This window comes from Pteropus alecto, unplaced genomic scaffold (genome assembly GCF_000325575.1).
Source record: "Pteropus alecto unplaced genomic scaffold, ASM32557v1 scaffold81, whole genome shotgun sequence".
Classification (NCBI taxonomy): Eukaryota; Metazoa; Chordata; class Mammalia; order Chiroptera; family Pteropodidae; genus Pteropus; species Pteropus alecto.
Window position 1 is genome coordinate 6,437,562 of NW_006433378.1, and position 25,109 is coordinate 6,462,670.

The 25,109-nt window shown below is 33.3% G+C and overlaps 1 protein-coding gene across 13 annotated transcripts in view; it reads right to left on the reverse strand.

Moving 5' to 3' along the window:
* The window catches only part of LEKR1 (leucine, glutamate and lysine rich 1), a 170,540-nt gene that overhangs the window by 90,918 nt on the left and 54,513 nt on the right, over positions 1–25,109 (reverse strand). For 11 of the 13 annotated variants that reach the window (XM_015586544.2, XM_015586543.2, XM_015586538.2 and 8 more), the window contains 3 exons: positions 22,610–22,729; positions 14,945–15,120; positions 1,058–1,243 (listed from right to left, as the gene is read on the reverse strand). In XM_015586544.2, the coding sequence (XP_015442030.1) occupies positions 1,058–1,243; positions 14,945–15,120; positions 22,610–22,729 (482 nt within the window). The remainder of the gene's footprint in view (positions 1–1,057; positions 1,244–14,944; positions 15,121–22,609; positions 22,730–25,109) is intronic. The other 2 variants (XM_015586540.2, XM_015586545.2) reach the window with 1 other exon arrangement.

Below are 25,109 nucleotides of genomic sequence, written 5' to 3' on the forward strand. Positions count from 1 at the left end.
TATCATTAAAGACTCTCAAGCAAAGAGGTTCAGAGACCTCTGTGACTTCCTTCTCTCCCTACCCTTCCTCCCAGCCAGGTGTCCTCCTCCCTAGTTCTGGGTAGTCCTCTCAACCCTGATTCTTACTTTCCATCGTGACCATGGAGATGGCCAAGTTGACAAGCATGAAGCTTCATTTGTTTTCACACCCTGCCATTTACCAGCTATGTGGGAAGAGGCATACTACTTTTTTGGGCCTTGATTTTCTCCTCTGTAATATGAGACACTTACACCTGCTTTTTGTGGTCACTAAGAAATTGACAGAAATAATTGCTATGCAGTGCTAACATGGTGTCTAGTACACATTAAGACCTTAAAAATTTTAGTTCTCTTCACTACTTCAGTTTTCTATGGTTAACCTAGGAACTGGGTTACTGACAAAGACATTTTCTAAATGACTACCTGGCTCCAATCATTTGATGTTTGGAACACCTCCATTCATTGCTAACAGTTTAATTTTGCTAAAACACTGCTTTTATTATATCATGCTCCTGATTATCAATTTTCAATGATTCCTTACTGCCTTCAGGAAAAAAATGCACACTGCATAGCTTTGCCGCCATGATATTCATTCTTTGGAGGTAAAGAGAAATTTTAAAACCTTGCTCAAGGTTTTAAAATCTTTTCATTTAGGAAAATGAAGGAGTGCCTAAAATTTTGGATTTACCTCATATAACGGCATATGCTGTATTTCCCTTCAGTACACTAAACTATCAATCCACTAGGATAATAACATACTAAAGTGAATGTCACTTTGTTTTCCTGAAAACTTATTCTGTACCTAAAATGTCTTTAATATCTCCACTTTCATCTTCTCATTCTAAATGGCAGAATAGTAAGGGATGATAGTAAACATTGACCACAGACATTTATTGACATAGTTACTAATGATTAGGCATATTTGCAACACAAAATAATTAAAATAAGATTTTTACTGTGATTATAAAAGAAATAAAAATTTAGACATTTCTATATTATGGCTAGTTGCTAACAACTAAAAAAATAATTCTTTTTTTACCTAGTACTTCTTTTTGCAAGTCACAACATCTGGTTTGCAAGTTTACTTCCTGTTGTTTGGATGTCTGAATCTGCTGAGACCTCAATATAGCTTCATCTGACAACAACTTCAGATTTTTCATTTCCTCTTCAAGACATACCTTATTTCTTTGGGACACCATCAAATTTTTTTTTAGTATCTCTATTTCTGTAAAGAAAATACAAAGTTTACCAATAGATAAAACTGAATCATAAACAACTTTCTGAAAAATAATTATTTCTTTTAGAAAACTAATAGTTGAAAGCCAAGATGACTTTTCTGAGAATATAACGACACTTAACCAAAAGGTTAAATTTAAATTTAGTGGTTATTCAGAAAAAAGAAATGAGAAAAAGGATTGTATTGCTTACCTAGGCATGAAACCTTTTAGATTTTTTTAGCCTTTAAATTGTACTAAATGGCAGTTCGGCCAGCTTTTTAAATACTCACATAAAGAATGACATATCTGTGTAATGTTCTGGGTTTTGTTAAAATTAAATTGTTTTCTTAGCAACACGATTCAGAAAAGTAAATTTAAATGTGCTTGCATGAGCTGGCCGATGGCATTTCAAGGAGAGTACAATACATTCTATAGAAACTATGAAGAAAGGTGGTAGGAGTGGAGACGAATAAAAGAGGCAGTGTCTAAAACTAATAAATTTATGAGTAGAAAGCATTAGTTAATATATTTTAATGATTCTACCAATACTCTGTCCCCTAAAAATGAGACCAGAATTTCATTATGGCAATCGCTTGTCATTATTCTACCTACTTAGATTAAGTTTAATAAAAATATGCCTTCACAGAATTACGTAGGTTTAAATGTACTAATTTAATATAATCTTATGAGAAATGCATGGAGTATATTACCTTTCAGAATGATAAATATCAAACTCTCCCTTCATTGGCCTTTTCAGCACTGCTGCCTTAAACAGCATTAAAATACACACACACACACACAGTAATGATAAAATACTATAAAATTTGTATAACCACAATTAATTAAAATGATGAGGATGTGATCTATGTGAAAATCTGGACATCCTGCTTTTCCAGAGAGTTCGCTTGGCATTCCTTTTCTTGCTTAAGTCATTCTGGGACATGTGATAGGTTTAGCGTGTGATTAGACGTCAAAGGAGGTTGGCTTGGTTTTTTGGTCTTGGAGCCACCATGGCAAAAATAGCAGCTTTACCTCACTCTTCCCTTCAGAGGTAAGTGAAGACCAGAAGTAGAGATCAATAGGACAGAGATGGCAGCACAGGGATTTTGGCTAGTAAATGGTTACAGGAGAAGCAAGGCAGTATGCTTGAACAGGGCACAGAGATGAGAGCATGTCTTAAAGGATGGGTATGAGCAGGATCAGAAATATGGTCCAAGAAGAGAAAAGCAAAATGTCTTTCTGTGGGGAAAAAATATGTTTGGAAGAAAATGTGGCATTTAAGACAGCCCTAGGTCATCAGCAGAATGGGTCTGGCACCTTCTTCATTTAGAATTCCTGCTCAAAATGGAAAACCTGGAGAAATTAATTGGCAGGGACCAAATAAGTTGGGGTCTACCATATTCTAATAATTATATAAAAATCTTTTTTCTAAGAATTTTTCTTAAATTATATAATTCTAAAAACTTATGGATACACACCCATTTGTGTGAGAACTAACACACTAGTACAAAGAGCTTTAAAAAAATATAAAGAAGTAACAGTTTTTCTTCAGACCTAAAAAGTCCTCCTGGGTATTTCTGTAGCCATAAAGGTGGCTTCTTGTGACAGAATAAACTGTACCATACTCTAACCACATCTATCTATGTCTCAGTCAGAATGACACTGCAGAGGAGCACATGCTGTCACCTATTTATCATTTTTCAGATGATAATGCTTAGGTTAGCAGCTGTTAGTGTATACTACTATCTGTCTCTAAAATAACTATTCGTGTCAACATGACTTTCTAACTCACATTAAAAGAATAACAATCTGCAATACAGATCCATTTGTGAAATATATTCCAAAACATGGAAAAGTACAGCAAGATTTCAAAATTGACAGGAGTTACAATGTTTCTAATATGGAATTAGGAGAGTAAACTCAAGGGAGGTGAATTAACTCACCCACAGCAAACTATATATCCCCTGTACTTACGGCAATCCTGGTGTCAAATATTCAATCCTATCCTTGTCACTCATACAATTTCATACTTGTCAGTCATGTGTTCCAGTTCAGGGTTCGGAAATTATGATCTCCATCAGATTAATCTATTCCGGTCACTGTTCACACCTTGTACTTTTCCCGTTTCGGCACCCCCCCTCCCCCCCACCACCATGAAGAAGGTCCTTCTAACCTCCTATGTTAGGCCTGCCACCGCTCATGGGTGACCTCTCTGCCTGGAAATCTTTTCTGATCCGATCTAGAAGTGACCTCAATCCTCCTGGAACTCATATCATTTCTATTGTACCAATCATATGCACATGTGATCTACTATTGGACTATAAATTATTTTAGGCCAGAGGTAATATTTAATTACCAGCATAATTTCTAGCACAACGTCCTAGATTAGCATGCGGTTCAATAAATACCTATGAAAGGAATAAAGGCATTACTGAACAAAGCTTCTAAATAGTTTCTAGTATATCACCAGCTGAAGATCCTGAGTATGTGCTTGCCTTACCTCACCATTTACTTCAGGGGCAAGCATTTTGAAGCCCAGATTATTTAATGTCAGACCGGTAAGGTAGTAAATACACACAATCAAAAGAAGGGACATTTTTAACAGGATAAGCAAATAAGCCTATTCTATCCCTAATTTTATCAGTTTTATGAAAAATGTGGACTACATTTCTAAGCCTAATTCAGGACTTGAATTTTAAAAGTTCAAGAACTATTCAGTCAATTGTTAGAGGGTGAAAGCAATTGATGCCACACTTGCTAAAATATTCTGCCTTGGTAAAATATTATTTTTTTCTGAAATTTCTTTTATTAAAATAGGTATGCTCTGGTTTAAGAAAACTTAACTTATGAACATTTAAACTTAAAAATACTGATGACATGAAGTGACAGCCACTCATTAGAAGAACAGAAAATATTTCACTCACATCTGCTATTCAATATTCAGCATACTTTGTCGGCAAGAAAATATTTAGCAATGCCCTTTTCTAGTAATGTTATTTCTATTTTGGATTTTGCTTTTAAGACCTAAATTAATTTTAATGTGAAATTCTTTTAAAGTATCTGAATAATGTTGTGCGATATATCTGGGGTTTAATTTATCATTAGTTTGCCAGGGCTGCTGTAACAAGGTACCGCGGACTGGCACTTAACTCTAGTGGTTGTTTTCTCCCTGTGTCTTCATATCATCTTCCTTCTGCATGTATCTGCTTCCAAATTTCCTCTTCTTATAAGGATGCCAGTCATATTGGATTAGAACACAACCATTTAAATTTAATAATTACTTCAAGGACCTTTCATACATTGAAGGACATTTGGGTTGTATATACTTTTAGCTAGTATGGATAAAGCTGTCATGAACATTCATGTACAGGTTTTGGCATGAACATAGGTTTTCGTTTTTCTCAGATAAATGTCCAAAACTACAATTGATGGGTCATGTGGTTAAGTGCATCTTTAGTGTTAAAGAAAATTGCAAAATTATTTTCTAGAATGGCTGCACCATTTTATTTTCTGACTAGCAATACTGAGAGATCCAGTTTCCTCAACCTTGCCAACACTTGGTATGATCAATTAAAATTTTAGACTTTTCAATAGATGTGTAGAAGTGTTCCATTATGGTTGCAATTTGCATTTCCCTAATTAGCTAATGATGTTGAACATTTTTTGTGTGTGCTTATTTGCCATCTGTCTAACCCCTTTGGTGAAATATTTGCTCATATATTTTGCCCATTTCCTAATTTGAATTTTTTTAAATGTAGTTTTGCAAATTTTTATATATTCTAGATACAAGTTCTTTGTTGGACATGTGCTTTTTTGCCAATATTTTCTTCCAGTCTGTAACCTGTCATTTTAACCTCTTAACAGGGTCTTTCACAAAGCAAAAGTTCTTAATTTTGTTGTGGTCTTATTATCAATTTTTCCTTTTATGTATCATGCTTTTAGTTCAACTATAAGAATCCTAGTTCCCAAAGATAGTCTCATTTTTTGGTTTTATGGTTTTATATTTTACATTTAGTCTGTGATCAATTTTGAGTTAATTTTTGTATAAGGTGTGAGGTTTAGGTCAAGGTTCATCTTTTTTGTTTTCTTTTGCCTATGGGTATCCAATTACTTCAGCACCATTTGTTGAAAAGCCCAGGCTATCCTTCCTCCATTGAATTGCTATGCACCCTTGTCATAAATAAGTTGGGCATATTTATGTGAGTCTTAATATATATTTAAAATTCTTTAATTTAAAATTAAATATATGTATATATACACACTTATATTTAAACTGCAGGTGAAGAGCATTAATTTTGTTCCCTTATTTAGGGCTACAAGCCTAGCACAATGAATACTTGTATAGGATAAATGAGAATTTAATAGAACAAAAGAAACATGGACTTTAGAATAAAAAGAATAAAGCAATAATAACATCTTGATTCCTTACTGTGCTACATATATTATTGTGTGTATGTATGTACACGTGTATACACATGCGTGCACAATTTCTCATTTTACAAATGAGGACATAGAGACCCAGTTTTTTGTAAGTGGTAGAGTCAGGATGTAAACTGGCTCTCTGGTTTGGCCCCCTTCCCTTAGGATTCCTATATAACTTTAAGTATTTAAGAATTGATGCCAACAACACCAATAGGCCAGCACAGGCTGGCACAGACACACTGGCTGTATGATCCTCCTCCAGACCTAGTGCTTGGCTCTGTAAAAGGGCAAAACTACCAAGGATCCCATATTTCCCTCCAGATTCTTCCTGATTTCTGCCTCAAGTTCTAATTACGGACTTTGATAGAGTTGGTTTAATAAACTTTAGTCAAGACAACAAATTAGAAATAAGAAACATTGACAAGCTAAGATTTAGAGAGTGATTTTTTAAAGTATTCTTCAGCTATAATTCATGTTAAGTCCTTACAATTTTTGGAAATAGATAATAAACAGAAATGTAATTATGACATTTTTAAAGTGCAAAAAAGTTCATTTCACTATTTATACCAGTGTTGTCCAACAGAAATATAATGAAAACAACACAAATACTTTAAAATTTTCTAGTGGCCACATTAAAGAGGTAAAAAAGAAACAGATAAAATTAATTTTAGTAGTGTATTTTATTTAACTCCACATATCTAAAATATTACCATTTCAATAAGAAGCTAGAGCCACATTTAAAATGCTCAATAGCTACACGTGGCTAGTGGCTACCATATCGGACAGTGTGGATCTATATGCTTCCTAGGCTCTTGGTCATTTTTTTGTATGGACACGATAGTTCCTCAAGCTTTACAAAAATTAACCTTTAAAAGCATTACACATAATTTATTTTCTCTGAATCTAAATATAGATTCTTAACTTAAAATTCTGTGTTGTGAAGTGGGCACATTTATATATTTACTACTGCTAAATTCAAAGTGTGTTCAAATTGTTCAAAGAAACTATAAAAAAGCAAGTATCAGCACCTTTGGAGCCTTGCATATACTTGTACATGTTTGAATAACTATGCCCTGGGGCTTTGATTGTGCTGATAGCATTAAGTAAGGAGAAAGTTCTGTAGAAGGAGGAGAAAATCCTCACTAACGTAGCGGTAGTTTCACACAGCAGTCTGTCGCATTCACTAAGCTCTCGCTCGGTAACTGAATACACTGTCTCATTTTTTGTGTTTCCATCTCTGAGCTTCTGCAATCATCTCTTCTAACAGCCTTCCTGCTTCTGAGGTAAAAGTGATGTGATTTACTGTAAAGGCAAATGTTAAAGTTAAGGGTTGAAAACTAACTCCTGTATCCTCGTATTAGATAAAATGTAAAATGTAATATTACCTGCAAATGAAAAACAAAACAGGCCTACACTGTCTCTTCGATTCCACTTTTAGAAATTAACTACATTAAAAAAATGAGACAAGATTATAAAAATGCATTTATAAAGATGTTCACTGAAGCCTTATTTATAAAAGCAAAACTATGATCAACCTAAATGTCCATGAATAGAAAACCAGTTAAAAAAGATACATTCCTGTAAAGAAATATGTCAATAAAGTTTACATAGTTAATCGGCATGACTACATCTTCATGATATAATATTAAGTGTATATATCTATGCACAGAAAAAAATGTTTAGAAAGTTTATACCAAAATGATAACAGTGATATCTCCACGTAATGAGCTGATGTTTACTGCATTCTTTGCTCTTCTTCTGTATTTTCTGTTTTACATCAAGGCTGTTTTACGTTTATGCTCAGAAAAATACTTAAAGGCACTTGACTTGGGGGAAACATAATTATTAAGTTTTTGTATTTGCCTCCTTATAAGTTTAATAAACAACTTTCAAACTGGTTTCAAAATCAGATAAAAATTTTAGTACTAATAGCAACCCATGGCTTTCAGGCAAGTATCGCTCATAAATGAGCCCTCTCCTCTCTCCTCACTTCCTCTCTCCAGATTATAGAAGTAATACCTGAGCATTATGAAAAACATTTAGAAAAAACTCAGAAGTTTAACCCATTTCCCATTTAGAAAAAAAAAAAAGTGCAGCTCACTGCCAGCATTAATTTAACATAAACATGCTCTGTGAGGCTGAAGAAAATCTGATTTTCAATGTAAAAATAAAATATAAAAACTGTCCTTAGGGTCATTTCTAAAAAGAACTTGTCTTTAATTCTAATATAACAGAAATGTATATATAAATTAGATTCATCAAATGAATCTTCGGCTAACAACTTTGAGAACGATGTTAACATCACATGTAGGAATGCTGTGTTTTCTAGGATTTGAGATTTTCAGTGATCAAGAATTATTATATTTTATAAATGGAAATACCACTACTAAAAACAGAATGCTATAAATAAAATGATGTCATTTGTTTCCAAAGACTATCGATATACTAGAGCAATGTGAAAATAATAACAAAAGCAGATATTTAGTGGCGAACTTTGGGAGTAAGGTTAAGACTGCAGCCACAAGTGCTGCCAGAGAATATTCTCCAGGCAAACAGGAAACGAGTTAAAACAGGAACATTAATATTATCAGTAACCTCGGTATTAAAACTTAAATGTATGTTTACTACCATTTCAAGTTCACAGCAGACACTGAGCACCTACTATGTAACAGGTACAATTCTCTTAAAACACTAGAAATACAATATTCAGCAAAACAGTCAAAATTCCTGTCCTCCTGAAGATTACAGCCTAGTAAGAGGAGACTGGCAGTAAACACGTAAATCAGTAAATGGATAAGAACATTTCTGACAGTGATAAACATTAAAAATGAAACAAAACAGAATAAAGTATAAGGGGAGACTACTTTAGGTAGGGTGGCCAACAAAGACTTCTCTGAGGAGGTGACATCTGAACTAAGACTTAAACCACAAGAAAGGGCAAATACTTGTTCTGGGAGTCCTTTAACCTATTTTCCCTTCATTAACCTAAAGTTCCTCTCTCTGTCCATATATCGCACAGTCATGACCATGGGTCATATCTGGTGAAAATAAAGTGAGTGGGATTTTCTGAGAGAGAAGTATTATTCCTCTTTGCTTTTTCTGTCTCTTTCTGCAATTGTAATATACTGCAGGTCTATGTGTTCCTATGAGGTTTACCTAAACAGTCCCAAAGAAGACAATTGGATTAAAAGATATCATAAAAGATATCATGGATTAGAGAAGATAATAATAATGCAACATAAATGAAAACAAAAACTGGTAGAGCTGAAGCTTCTCCTATTCTGGTATGATTAAATTACTCATTCCTGACATTATGAGGTCACTATTCTATAATAAGATGCAACAAGACACTCAAAAATGAGAAATTATCAAGAAGACTATTTTAAATGTGAATTAATATCCTTCAAACATGTCATATTAAAATGGCTAAAGGTAGAAAAATGACAATACAAAGTGTTGACAAGAATGTGAAGCAACTGGAACTTTCATACATTACTGGTAGGAATTTGAAAGGAACAAGAACTATGGAAAACCACTGGGTAGTTTCTTAAAATGTTAAATACACCTGCCATGTGACCCAGTCATTCCATTCTCAAATATTTACCAGAAAGAAAAAAAATCTAAAAAAAAACTATAAAAAGATATTTGAATGCTCAAAGAATGGAAACGATGAGTAAAATAGTACAGTTGACCCTAAACAGGGTTTTGGATTGCATAGGCCCACTTACATGTAGATTTTTTTTCTCAATAAATATTCGTACTGTTTTTGATCTGTGGTTGAGAGTCCACAGATGTAAAGGGCTTACTGTAATGCACTCATCTAAGCAATTTTATATAGGAGACTTGAGCATCCAAGGATTTTGGTATCCACTGTTCCTGGAACCAATTCCCTGAAAATACCGAGGGACAACTTACATACTGAGGGATTCAAAAGCTACACGCGTATTTTCTATTGCAGGGGTCACTGTGCTGTGTTGTTCAAGGGTCACTGTGTGTTTATATGACGAAAGACAATTCTGTAAAGTATATCAATATTATTAAAACTGTAGCAAACAATGTCAGTGCCATGCCCATATATCCTAGACCTTTCAGTATTCTAACTTCTAACTCCCAGTACCTGCACCTCTGTGCAGATGAATCTTTTTCCTGGAACTGCAAAAAGAAACATGCCTACCACATGGTAGGCTAGAAGTGCCAAGGAATTTACACTGCTTGGGAACCAATGACTCTTGGGAACTGATGCCAAGCTCCCTCACTCCTTGAGTGGAGAATTATGAGACATGTGTTTTAAACCATTTCTGAGTTCCCTCCTGGGATTAAGCTCCAGATGTCCACTCAGTAGGGTAACCTTTGTTACTTGCCTTTTTTTCCCTTTATCTGGTTATTTTCACTTCCCAAATAAACCACCTATACTCATATCTTGATTCAATGCCTGCCTCCGGGAGAAGTAAGATACTAACATATATATAATATTTATGTTAATATTGATCTCAAAAACATCACTGAATGAAAAAAGCAAGTTCACAGTATACCTACAAATATGATACCATCTATGTAAAATTTAAAATCTAATGGAAAGGTAATAAATATAATTCATGCATGCATATATATTAAAGTATAAATTTTATTTAAAATATATTTTTCTTTTTTAAAAGAAAAAGTATTAAAAATTATTTATTTTTGCAGTTGAAAACATGATTGTTAGATTTGTATTTGTCTAAATCTAATTCTTAAAATTAATTTAAAAATTTAAAAAGATATCGTCATATACAAACTCATTTCCTGAAAGCACTTATCATGTAACAAAATTAGCAAATTGAAGTTGTATGGTTAGAATGATTTCTTTTTTCTAACATTTAACTACAAAAATTTTAAAATATACAGAAAAGTTGAAAGAATTGCACGATGAACACAAATATACACATTATGTAGATTCTTCGGTTAATATATTACTGTTTGCTTTACATAGCTATCTATCCATCTTATATTTTTATGCATTTCAAGATAAGTTGCAGACATCAATATACTTTACTCCTAAACACTTCAGCATGCACATCGATAATTAGCATTCAATACACAAATTTCTTATTTTTGAGTACAATTTACATACGAAGTTCACAAATATCAAATGTACCATTAGATAAGTTTTGACAAATGCATGCACTATACAACACAAACCTCTATCAAAATAGAGAGCATTATCATCACCACAGGAAGTGTCCTTGTGCCCCCCTTCCAGTCAATCCTCCCCTCCAAGATAACTAATGTTCTGATTTTTTTCCACAATATATTAGTTTTGCCTAGATTAGAACATCATACCAATGGTGTCATACAATGTGTATCATTTGTATAAGGTTAACTTTCAGGAAGCACAAAATTTTTTAGGTTTATCCAAGTTAATTGTATTATCTGCTATTTCTTCTTTATTTCACTGTTTACTCAGTTTTTTTATTATTAAATAATCCATTCTATTGATCTACTGCTGGCCTTTTTCCAGTTTAAAGCTATTTTTGATAAAGCTTGAATAAAGTTGCTAAATATTCTTATACAAGTATTTTTGTAGACATATGTTTTCAATTTTTTTTGGGGGGGGGGGCGGAATAAATACCAAAGAGAATTTCAGAGTCACCACATAGATGTAGGTTTAGTTTTATAAAAAAATCAAACCTTTTTCAAAGTGACTAGCATTTTATACTCTCCCCCATTATAAGTGAGTTCCAGTTGCTCTCCTTCCTCATCAACATTTATTGTTGATCTTCTTCATTTTAATCAATCTAGTGGGTATGTACTGGTGACATTTGCATTTCCTTTATGACTGATAATGTTGAGCACTTTTTCATGTTCTTACTGGCCATTTGTATATCTTTTCTTATAAAGTGTCTTTTTTCTGTCTGTGGCTTATCTATTCATTTTTTTTCAGTGGCATCTTTTGATGAACAGAGTTTTTAATTATATGAAGTTCTTTTGTAGTTCTTACTTCTTTATCTTATCCAAAAAACCCTTTATTTATTACCACTTTATGAAGACATTTCCCTATGTTTCTTCTTTTATAGTTTTAGCTTTTATATTTAGTCCTATGATTTATCTTAATTTTTATGTATGATGTAATATAGGAAGCAAGGTATATTTTCTCATATGGGTATTCAGTTGTTCCAGCACAATTCACTGATAGACTTTTTTTTTACCATTGGATTGTTTGGTGTCTTTGTCAAAAGTGAAATGATCATTTAAATAGGGGTCATACACCAGGCTATTTGTTTCATTGATCTATTGTTGATCAATAGGCTGGTACTACACTGTAACTTCATTATAATAAATCTTAGAATCAGGTGATATTAATTCTCCATTGTGTGAATATTTTTAAAGAGTTACCTTTTGATTTATTTATTGTTTTTTAAAATCTTTTGGTGCTTATTTTTTAGTGGTTGCTCTGAGAATTATACATCCTTAACTTTTTAGTCTACATAAAATGGATGTTGCACCATATCACATAAAATACATAAAGAGTGCAACCATGTGGATTTATTTACCCCCTCCTGCTATCCTTTATGCTCTAGTTGTCATATGTTAAATCAACATACTTCATAAGTCCCACAATATTATAATTCTTATTTTTAGCATATGAATTTTTTAAAACTTCACAGGGAAAAAGTCTTTAATATTTACCCATATTTATCATTTATGGTGCATTTTAATCCTTCCTGAGGACCCTGGCATTCTATTAATTTTGTTAATGTTTATTTTATCTCTCTTCTTCAAATTAAATAATTTCTATTGATCTGTATTAAAGTTCACTGGTTCTTTTTTCTATAATCACAATATGCTATAAAAGTCCATCCAGTAAACTTTTATTTTCAGATACTATATTTTTCAATTCTTGAATGTCCAATTTTCAGTAATTTCTTGCTGAGATTTTCTATCTTTTCATTCATTACTATCTTATTTTCCTCTAGGTCATTGAACAGCTTTATATCAGTTAACAGCTGATTTAAAATTCTGGTCAGCTAATTATATCATTGGATCAACTCAGGATTGCTCTCTATTGATCATCTACTCTTTTGAGTATGGACCATATTTTTGTGTTTCTTCCCAGATCAAGTAATTTGGGATTGTATCATGAACATTGTGGATGTTATATTATGGAGACTTCAGATTCTGTTATGCTCCTCTAAATAGTACTGAATTTGTATATTATTTTAAGGAGTAGTTAACTTGGATGAACTTAAACTGTAAAATCTGTTTCCCCTAGGGTAGGTGGCAGCTAAAATATCAATTACTTTAGCCTTAGATGGGCTGCTTAGAGTCTTTCCTGTGCACGTGCATTTCACACATAAGCCAGAGATTTGGAAAGATTTTATATACAAGATTTGAGCTCTCCCTCTCTAACTATGTCTTTTCTGGGGTATCTTCTTACTCCTCAAAGGCTGGGGCTGCCTTGATCTCTGTCCTCCAGTTTTCAAGCCAAACAGACTACATATTTTTATCAGAGTTTTGGCTTTACTGCATGGAACACACTGTACCCGCCCTCAATCTAACAGCCTTAAAAAACAAAACAAAAACAAACAAACAAACAAAAAACATGGAATTCCCCCAGTGCCAATCCCCTTTTTTAAATTACTTTTTAAAAATTTAATTTTATTATTAGTTTCAAGTGCACAGTACATTGGTTAGACATTTATATAGTTTATATATAAATATAAATGGTTTATAGGTAAATATAAATGGCTCTATATCTAACCATTATATTACTGCTGCCTGCATTCCCTATGCTGCACTACCCATGCCCATGACCAACTATCAATTACTAATTTGTCCTTCTTTCTTTTAATTAAAAATATTTTTTATTAGACTTGTTTAGATCAATTTTAGGTTCATAGCAAAATTAAGCAGAAAGTACAGAGACTTCCCATATAATCCCTGCCCCCAATTATGCATAACCTCCCTCAACATAATGTACCAGAGAAGTCCATTTCTTATAATCAGTGAACCTACACTGACACATCATTATCACCCCAAATCCATAGTTTACATTAGAATTTACTCTTGGAGTTATACATTCTATAGGTTTTGACAAATGTATAACAACATGTATCTACTATTATAATATCATATAAAATAATAAGTGCCCTAAAAATCCTCTGTGTTTTACCTACTCATCTTTCCTTCCTACCCTGGCAACCACTGACCTATTATTTACTATTTCCATAGTTTCACGTTCTCCAGAATGTCATTTAGTTGGAATCTTACAGTATGTAGCTTTTTAGATTGGCTTCTTTCACTTAGTAAGATGTCTTTTTTCAATTTTTGACATTTCCTCCATGTGTGTTTGGTTTTGGTCCCTCTCTAGTGTTTTTAGGTAGTTATTTTATACAGAATTTATTGCTGTTATATGTGAGAAAGCTGATATAATATGAGCTACTCAGCCATTTAAAAAAAACATTTTAAAATATAAATTACTACATGTCACAGGAATAACCAAGTTCTGGCCACAGCTCGAGAATAGATTTATCCACGGTGGCCAGGATACGGAAGCAACCAAAGCGTCCTATGATAGATGATTGGATAAAAAAGCTGTAGAACATAACATAAGTACAATGGAATATTACTCAGCCATAAGAAGAGATGAAATACTGCCATTTGTAACAACAGGGATGGAACTTGAGATAATCATGCTAAGCAAAATAAACCAGACAGAAAAAGTTGAAAACCATGATATCACTTATACGTGGGATATAAACCTAAAAGCAACATACAAACAGGACAAACAAACAAAGACTCATGGACATGGACAACAGACTAGTGGTTACCAGAGGGAGAGTGTAGGGGGTGGGGGAGGGGGGAGGTAGATGGGGTAAAAGGGGTCAAATACGTGGTGACAGAAATAAATCTAACTAGGGTAGGTGAACACACAATGCAAAACATATGCCTTACTGTTAAATTGTACTCCTGAAACTTACTGGATTTCATTAACTAATGTCGGAAGGAAAGAAGAAAGGAAAGAAGGAAGGAAGGAAGGGAGGGAGGGAGGGAGGGAGGAAGGGAGGGAGGAAGGGAGGAAAGAAGGAAGGAAGGAAGATTTATCATTGCTTATCTTAGATCAGCCTATGTTTATTGATTTTCAGGGTTCAAACAGATCATAATAACCATCTAGTCTGCTAACCAATAACAAGTTTAAAGTGAATCATAAGTCCCATCACATAAAATAAAAATATCATTATTTCATTATTTATGATGCACAATTTACAAAAAAAGAAGAGAGGATTATATTCTATATGTATATAACAAACCTGTCAAGGCTTTTTCACTTATGGCTTTAATTTGAAGAAAAACTTCTCCTTTCAGTGAAGTCCAATTTTGAAAATGATCATATACTTCATTTTTTATACTGGTTATTTCCCTTTTAGTAAAAGTAAGGAATGAAAGAATCTTATCCCAGGAATATTTGTACTCCATCAATCTTTTACTGCAAGCAAGTTAAAAAAAATAGAATTTTTAAAAATAGCAAGCATAATAACAAATATTTCTTTAAAAAACAGTTTTCTTTGAGAAATGGGCTTAGAGTGACCACATAATCTACTGTCTAAATCTAGACAATTCTGGAAGTGAAAGAGGTGAAGTTTTTATTTTGCTGACATAACAGATATAAACTGGAAATATCCCAGGAAGACTGAAGTATATGGTCACCCCAACTCAATTCCATTGTGTTATCATTTTAACTATAAAGAAAGATAGCTATTCTCATACATATTTTATTCTATTAACCTTTTAAAATTAATTTAACAGCAAACATTTAGTGAAGAACATTAGGTTGAAGGTGTCTTAGTCATAGAGCCTGAATGAGAATCTCAGATTCTTAGCATCCTTCTTGCACACCATAGTTCTATAGACAGTTTAAAACCTGGGGTAATAATATACAAAATCTTTAAAAGTGATCGATTCAGTGCTTTTGCCTCATGAAATGCCTCAGCTCAAAGTAATCACATTTTTTTTTTTTTTTTTGCCATCTCAGTGATTTTTATTACTTCAGATGTCCTGGCTGTAATTTACCTAATAATCAAGCAAGCTGCACACACAGACCTAGGAGTTATCAGTAAAAACATGATGACTAAAGCAATGGGACTGTAATTATTTGGTTAATATTTATCTCCCCGAGTAGACTAAGATCTATGATGCAGAGATTATATATGTCTTGTTCATCACAGTCTCCCTAGCATCTAGCACAGTACCTACCATATAGTAAGTGCTCAACAAATATTGACAAATGAATGAATGAATGAATGAAAAAAATAGATCACTCAGTTGGAGGAATAAAGAGGTGAGAAGTGCTGAGGATAAAACATTGGACAACACTAACATTTATGGGACTAAAACAGAAAAGAATCCCTCAAAGGAATCCCTAAGGAGTAGCAGTCAGTGAGTTAGAAGTAAAATTAAAAGAATACTATCAGAAAAGCCAGTGGATGAGAGATTTCCAAGAAGAAAGTAAGTGTTCAGTGTTTAATGCCTCAGGTAAAGGCTTAAAAGAGCCCACTGTATTTGGTATTAAGGAGACATTTGGTGATCTCAGAGAGAAGCATTAGGTAGGAAAGAACTGAGCAGTAAAGCAGAAATGAGTAAACAGAGGGTTATGTAGTACCAGCAATCAAGAATCTTGACTGAGGTGGTAAGGAGAGAAAGAGGACGATACAGAGCAGAATGGTTTGTTAGGCTGAAAGACACCTGAATGTGTACACAGCTGGGCAGACAGTATGAGTGCAGTCATAGAGGGTAAAATCACAGACAAACAAGGCGCTCATTTCTTATGCAAAGTCCTCGAAAGGCTGGGTGTAAAGCAGAGGCTGAAAGATTAGCCTCTGCCACGAAGAAGATGGGTGGTGTCATTCTGTGAGGTAATTAAGGTCCACCTGAGTGATCAGAAGCCACAGGGGATGCCTCAATCAGCAGGCAGAGCTGGGAGCTAGAAGAGATGCTAATTTAAAAAAGTAGAGAAAGAGTCCAAATAGATCACTAAATGAAAGACAAAAGTGAGGATGCGAAGTCTGAATGTAGAGGCAGGAACTAGTAAGACTGGGAGATAAGAAGTATGAACTAAGTCAAGCTTAAAGGGCTAATGGGCCTAGTGTAAGGCAGCTGCTGGGAGCAAGCCATGTACAGGGCCTACAGAGACGTTTAACAGAAAAGAATGGATGTGGATGCATGTGCCTCTGTAGGAAACAGAATATTCAAAATTGTTAGCTAAGAGCAGATATATTTTTGTGAGGCCTAAATCTTATACGATCGGTGGTAGGTGCGGGGAGGGCTTTCTTGAAGAAAATATGTAAAAATGATGACTTACAAAATTAGGTTTAAAAGTGTATAATTATTTATAGAATGAGAAAAAATTAAATTTAAAAATCAAAACTTTTAAGTTGATAAATTTCATCACAAAATACAGGAAAACAATATAACTTTTTAATAAGCAACAGCTCTAAAATACTTTTTGCTTACAACTTTTGGCTACATACTCTACAAGTACCTCTCCATATGAGAATCATTTTATAATAATGCTTTATATGGCAAGAATATAAAGATTACATAGGCTTTCATATAGCATTGCCATTAGTTTTTTATTATTGATAGTTTAAAAAGATTCTTTCAGCTTCGTAGTTTATTATTGTTTATTATTGGTAATGCCGTGCAAATATTAAGCACTGTCAAATTTGGAAAAATCTTTATCCAATATTTTTCATATATAATTTTAAGATTTTTAGCATTTCAAGTTTTCTCAAAAAATGACTGGTCAAATTATCTTTAAAATAATAAACTAATGAACCAGTTTATCTTAGATGTCCTTGAAGTGGTATAATATGATTTTTATGTTATATTCAGTGATGTTAGTAGATTTTGTCACATTAGCAAGAGGCTTAATATTTCTCCAATGTATTAAAATAATTAACTTCTCTTCACTGAATGAATTATTTAATAAGCCAAAAGCTTTTATTAAAAATATACCTCTATTTTAATGAATTAGCTCATGATATAATCTGAAAAATATTATTGTTACAATTTGTTTCTTTATGACAGAATAATTTCTACCGTTTGAATTGCTCATATTTATGCTTTTATTCCATTAATTTTAAAAAATTCATACATATCCAAATTTTTAGCCTATAATCCTTCACTTGTGTTATTGAAGAATTCTAAAATGTCTTACCAAATGGCAGTTACAGTAGTGTATTCTGAACTCAACTTTCCCTTTTTCGGTTCCCCAAATGCTATGACTACTCCAATACTGACTTCAGAAGTTTAAGAGAGGGGATATCAGAGTGAGAAAAGACAGACTTTTTAACCAATTACAATTAAATCATCTTACTTTTGCCAGGGGCCCTTTGAGAACCTTGGGAGGGGGTCCTGAGTGAGCCATTTTGAAACTCAAGTATCATTTGATTTGCAGTAAATCTACCTGTGTCGATATCCTTAACTTTCTGTGTGAAATATGCAGCAAGACACACAGGAGCTAAGAGATGAGTAGCACAGGGGAGTCTAAGCGAAAATAGGACTTAGATTAGTATTGGAAGAATTTAGGGCTTGATGATTAACAACTTATAAGTAAGTATGAAGACTGAGGGTTTTAAGGATAATTATGACTAAATGAGCAGAGGTAAAAGGAGCTGAAGTACTGGTAAACTCCTCTAGGCAGAAACATCCTCTATCTAGAGACATCCTCTATGTAGAAACATCCTGAACACACACACACACACACACACACACACACACACACACACACACACAAAATGGGCTCATCAAAGTCACATGCATACATGATCCATAAGCAAAAATCAATTTTATGTCTGTGTACTAGTAATTACCAATTCCAAAAATAAAATTAAGGAAAGAATCCTTCTCATAATAACATCAAAAAAACAAAATACTTAGAAATAAATTTAGTAAAAGGAGTGCAGACTGTATACTAAAAACAACCATTTCTCAGAGAACTAAAGCTCTTGATAGAAAGAACAATTCATGTTCATGAATTGAAAGATTCTATATTTTTAGATGGTGATTCTTCCCAAATTGATCTGTAGTCGATTCAATGCTATATCTATCAAAATCCCACCAGGCTATTTTGCAGAAGTTGAGAAGCTGATCTTAAAATTCACATGGAAATGCAAAGGACTCAGAATAGCCATAACAACCTTGAAAACAAAGAAATTTGGAGGGCTAACATCTCTTGATTTTAACATTTACTAAAAATTACAGTATTCAAGAGAGAGTGTGGTACTGACATAAGAACAGGCATATATATTAATGGAGTAGATTAGAGAGTCCAGAAATGATTCTCTACATTCACAATGTATTGATTTTAGATAGAGGCACCAAGGCAATTCAATAGGTAAAGAATAGTCTTTTAAACAAATGATGCTGGAACAACTGACCATCCACATGAAAAAAAGATGAATTTAGATCCTTACATCATTCATAAAATGGATCATAGACCTAAATGTAAGAGCTTAAACTATAAAACTTTTATACAAAACGACAAGAGAGAATCTTTGTAATCCAGTTAAGCAGAGTTCTTAGATACATTACCAAAAGCACAATCCATTAAAGAAAACATTGACAAATTATACTTCCTCAAAAACAACAATTTTTGCTCATCAAACACTGTTATAAAAATAAAAACATAAGCCACGGACTGGGAGAAAATATTTGCAAATCATGCTTCAAATAAAGGACCAGTACTCAAACTATAAGAGAACTCTTATAATCCTATAACAAGAAAACAAAACAAACCAATGAAAACATAGGCAAAATGTTTTAATGGATATGTCACCAAATAACCATGCAATGGTTAATAAGGACATGAAAAGATGCTCAATGTCATTGGTCATTTGAGAAACACAAATAAAAGTCACCATGAGATACCATTTCATACCCACTAGAATGGCTACAAATAAAAAGACAGATAATAAGAAGAGTTGGCAAGAATTCAGAGAAACTAGAATCCTCCTTTCTCATAGGAATATACAATGGTGCAGCCACCTGGAAAAGAGTTTAGCAGTTTCTTACAAAGTTAAATTTAAATTTACCATATGATTCAGTAATTCCACACTTAGGGATTTATCCCAAAGAGATGAAACATACATCTACACAAAGACTTGTACGTGAATGTTTATAGTAACATTATTCATAAGCGCCAAGTGGAAACAATTCAAATGTCCATCGACTGGAAAATGAATAAATAAAATGTGGTATATCCATACAATGTAATGCTGTTAAACAATAAAAAGGAACCAAGAACTAATGTATGATACGACATGGATGAACCTCAAAACAATAAGTGATAGAAACCTGATGTAAATGACCACATATTGTATAATTCCATACATCTGAAATGTCCAGAAAAATGCAAATTTATAGAAAGAGAAAGAAGGTTAGTGGTTGCCTAGGAGTGGGGGTGAGAACAAATTTTAACTGCAAATGGCACGAGGATCTTTGTGGGGTAATTAACTTTTCTAATATTGAATGTGGTAAAGGTTGCACATCTCAGTAGGTTTACTACAAATCATTACGATGCCATTTAAACTGAGTGGGTTTTGTAACATGTGATTATATCTCAATAAAACTATTTAAAAAAAGATGTGAGGTGATTTAACTATGGGATCAAGGCTAGAAAACTAAGTAAAGTCAGAAAATGGTTGGGAAAATCAGAATGAATATTGGAAGCCTTAATGAGGCTGAAGAGTTAGAATGAAAGTGAGAGATCTAGGAGGAGAGACTTTTTGGAGTTGGCATTGAAAATTTCACAGATGACAGCGTCTAGATATACAAATAAGAAAAATTAAAAGATAAGTAGTTTATATTTCAAATAAGTTATGAAAGATTCGCAAAAGTAAAACTTGACAAATATGTATTGATTTGGAATATTGGATTTATACACTACTTTACATGAAGTATAACTACATTCCATACTGTTTTTTAGTGTCTAGTTTACAGGTCTTCTAAAGTTAATTCCCACTCTCAAAAGACACGTAATTCTGAATAGCAGATGTGCTGAGCCAGCTGAGGCATACCACACCCACTTCTGGTCACTCCCTTGCAAGAGACAGGTTGGAAATGATGTCAGGAAAAACAGAGAGCATGAAGAAAACGTTGCTAGAGGCTAAGTGATTAAGCCCAATAGCAATTAAACAAATGAGAGAATAATTTAAAAAGACCAATATGACTCAAAGACATAAGTCACTGATCTATCGGAAGTTCCTTTTGGGCTCTATAAACATACTTATATCTGAGTAGCTAAAGCTCATGCTTCTTTTCTTTATCATATTAAGAGAGATTATAGCTTTTCTTTATCCACAGCAATCACTAAATTTTATGTTCTAGTAGATATTTAAATATTAAATATTAAAATAAGCAATAAATTAGTGTAAAAGCAGCTTTAAGTAATACGACAAAATCAGCTGACCTCTATCACCTTTGGTCTGATTTTATTTTCACCAAATTGCCTTTTCTTATGCAATGTACCTACTAGTGAGAGTAGGACTAAAACCAGTAATAATTTCTATTTGTCTATCACAAACTTTTATTTATACTAAGTGCCTAGTTAGATAGTTACTTCAAAACTTGTTTTTAGTAAGTGCTACTTTTTTATATAAATCAGATCCTAGACCCCCAATCTGTGATCTTTTAAAAAGCTAAAAATGAACAAAAATCACAGACCTATTGAATAACATTCGAAAAAAATAAGCAGATACAAGTAGACCCCAAAACGATAACAAAATTAGAACACAGAATAAAAATAACAATTAAGTATGTATGTCTATTTCAAGAATTTAAAATACAAATCACATGTAAAATGTAAATAATGAAAATTGACTATTTCAGTCCATAATATCCTGAGCAGCATTTATTATTTAATCTGGTCCTGGCCTAACCTTTAAAATTTAGTCGATCCTACCATTCATGATGACATTAGCTGATAAAACAAATGGGATCCCCTAGCAGCAATGGGCCAAAGATATTGTAGGAGTCAAGCTTGAACACTGATCATCCTGACTAACATGAGAGTTGGGTTTGCCTGGAGCATTCTCCTGGTTTAATACCAGATTTCTAGGAAAGAGAAGAGAAGATTTCTGATGACAGAAATGGTCATCCGTTTTGTGAGTAGACTCATATATTCATTAAAAGATTATTTATTGAGCATCATTTATGTGTAAGTCATTTATCGAAGGTAAATGGTCAGCAGGTTATCACCAGATAGTGCATAAAAAAATTATTAGCTCAGATAATTTTTTTAACAGAACAATGTTTCTGGAGATTGAAAAAAGAAAAAGAACCTAACATTCAAAATATTCATCCAATATAATTCTTTAGTCACCCTGAACCTGTCTATTTGTAATGTTATTTAACTTACTTCCCTTTTCTAAGAATTAAAAGTTACTCAATGTATAAAGAAATCATTCTTTCTGATAGTATCAATATATTCAATTCCATTTTTAAAGTTAGAAAGAAAACGTGCATCCTAGTTTCTTTAGGACATTGGGTTTTACCTTTAGGTATTATAAACCCTCCAAAGATTACGTAAAAGCAGAATTACTGCCATTTATGTCAGAGATTTCTAAATTTAGGTTTATTCCTATTATTCAGAAAGTTTCCCAACTCTATCATTTTTGTGTGTGTGGGTCAGGGGACAAATACACCAAGAAATATTGGTCAAGAAGAAAATGTATTAGTTACTGTGCTTTTCATTATAAATGTCACTACAAAATAAAAACGTGTTTGCCTGATTTAAATTTTACTGATAAAACTATTCAGTTGTGACAATGGTAAAAAAAGTGAAGTTATTTCCATTTTTTATAACTATAGCAAATATAGAAACTATACTACTAAAACGTGTTTGGATGTTTATGAAGCTACTATTAAATGTATCTTTTCAATCTTTATAATTTTTAGTTCTTTAAAGATAATCTTACCTGAAGACTTGTGATTGTCTCTGTTTAATACTTAACTCATGTTGTAAATGACTCAATTCTTTCTGTACTCTCTGAAATTCATTTTGTTGACTTATTAACTGTATGTTTGCATCTCGGATTCTAAAAATAAAAACAAATATCCATTATAAGCCTAAATAGTCTCTACAATCTTTGGTGTGTGTCCTTTATTTTCATAGTCCATGATAATGGCAGAAACTCCAACAATTAATTTCCCATTCCAGATTCGCAGCAGGAGGAAAATAATGGCTCACCCTGTCCCTTTTAAGAGTTCCTAGAAGTATCACTGAATACTGCTAACTTAGACACATGGCAACACCTCGCTGCAAGTGAAGCTGGGAAATGTAGTCTTTTAACTGGAAAGATTAGTCCCCAGATAAACCCACAGTTCTGTTATTAAGGATGAAGGGAGAATGGATGTTACAGTAGGCAGCTAGCAGTCTCTACCACAACCCTAATAAAAGTTGACCCTCCTATATATACCTATACACCTACACCTCTATACACATAGACATACACACAGCCTTCCTCTCCTCATCTTCCCAATATAGTTCCATCAATCTTCTTATGCAATAATTACATTATTCTTCACTAGTGAACCACATGTTATTCCATGATCATATTTCTTTTTTTGTACAACTTTTTGTTGTCTCTGGATTAAAAACCATCTCCTTTTCTTCTTTCTTAATTTTCTGTTACCTATCACTGACACTTCTTCCAAATCTGACAGGTATAATTCTCCTCTCTCAGTACCTTCAGACACAGTAGATAATTCTTCCACATCATTTCTTTTCTAGGAGACAGACTTCCTAGAGCTCTCCATTCCCCTGTTTGCCTTGGTTATACTCTGGTTTGACTATACAGCTGTCATCCTGGGACTTCCCTTCCCTTTCATTTCAAGAAGTGTCCTCAGCTGTCTTTCACGTGAGAGCTGTATCCTGGTTCTACAGTCTTCCTCCTAGGTTTACTCCTTTTGGTGGAATAAGTCTTCTAGGAGATTTTCGTGCATGGGAGGTAAATTTGAGACCTGGAATATCTGAAATGTCTTTATCTCAGACTGGACAGTTTAGCTGAATTTAGAATCACAGATGAGAAAAATATTCTTCATCAGAAAATCAGGGCACTGTTCCACTGTTTGCTAACTTCCAATGCTGCTTCTCAGAAGTCCAATGACATTTTAACGCCTACTTCTTTGTATGATACAAGGTAGGCCCTCCCTACTCCACCCCCACCCCAGTTCAGAGGCTTCAAAAATTTTTTCTTTTCATTTTATATTCTTAAATTTGATCACAATATATTATCATGATAGTGTACATGGTGAATATTTGCTTTGGAAACTAATGGTCTTTAGTTTCAGGAATTTTCCACCAAGGGAAAATAATTCCCTTCCCCTCCATTGTCTCTGCTTTCTTTCTGGAATATTTTTCTATTATTTTGGATGCGAGGCCTCCTGGGTAAGTCTTCTAATTTTCTTAACCTTTCATTGCCACTTTTGACATTTTGTTCCACTTTCATTATCTTTCATCCTGCCTGTGAAATATTTAATTTCTGCTACCATATTTTAATTTACCACGAATTCTTTCTTATTTTCCAAAAGGACCCCTTTTTTTACAACCCCTTGTTCTTTTTTTCATGGATACAATTTCTTATTTTTTAAGGATATCAATTATAGTGTGTTTTTAGTTTCCTTCAGCTCGTTCACTGTGGCTTCTGTTTCTTTTAGTTTTCCCTTTGTTTTGTTTTTTTGTCTTGCACACTTGAGGCTTCCCTCAAAAATCTGAAGATCCTCTGTTGTCTATTATATTTATGAATGAGGCACTTAAAAGGACAATTGCTCCAGTTTCTACATGATAATGACGACAAAGGGAGAAAAGGGAATGTTCTAGATAAAAGAGAAGCAAGAAAAGTAACTATCAAATGTGACATGAGGACCTTGTATAGAACCAGATTCAAACAAATAAACTGTAAAACAATTTTTTTTAAGAATTGAGGAAATTTGATTACGGACTGGGAGTTAGATAATACCAAGGGACTGTTGCTAACTTGGGTATAATAACACTGTTGTTATATTTTTTAAAATGGTACATCACACTAAAGTAAATAGGGGTGAAAATAGCATGCAGTCTTGGATTTCCCTTAATTACTTCAGCAAAAAAAAAAAAAAAAAAAGAAAGGACAGATGAAACACTGAAACACATATGCTGTTTCTTTGAGAAGGTTAAAAAAATTGACAACCCTTGGATTACTTAAAAAAAAAAAAAAAAAAAAAGAAAGGACAGATGAAACACTGAAACACATATGACAAAATCTGGGTAATTTCTGAATCTGTGTTAAGGGGTACTTATTATACTATTTTCTCTTACTAAAAACCTAATGAATGAGGCATTGAAATGCTGTCTGTAAGCTTGTGTGTGTGTATAGAAAATGTTAAACGATGGGCTTCACTGTGGAATAATCAGGTTGAGAACTAGCTGCTTTGCTA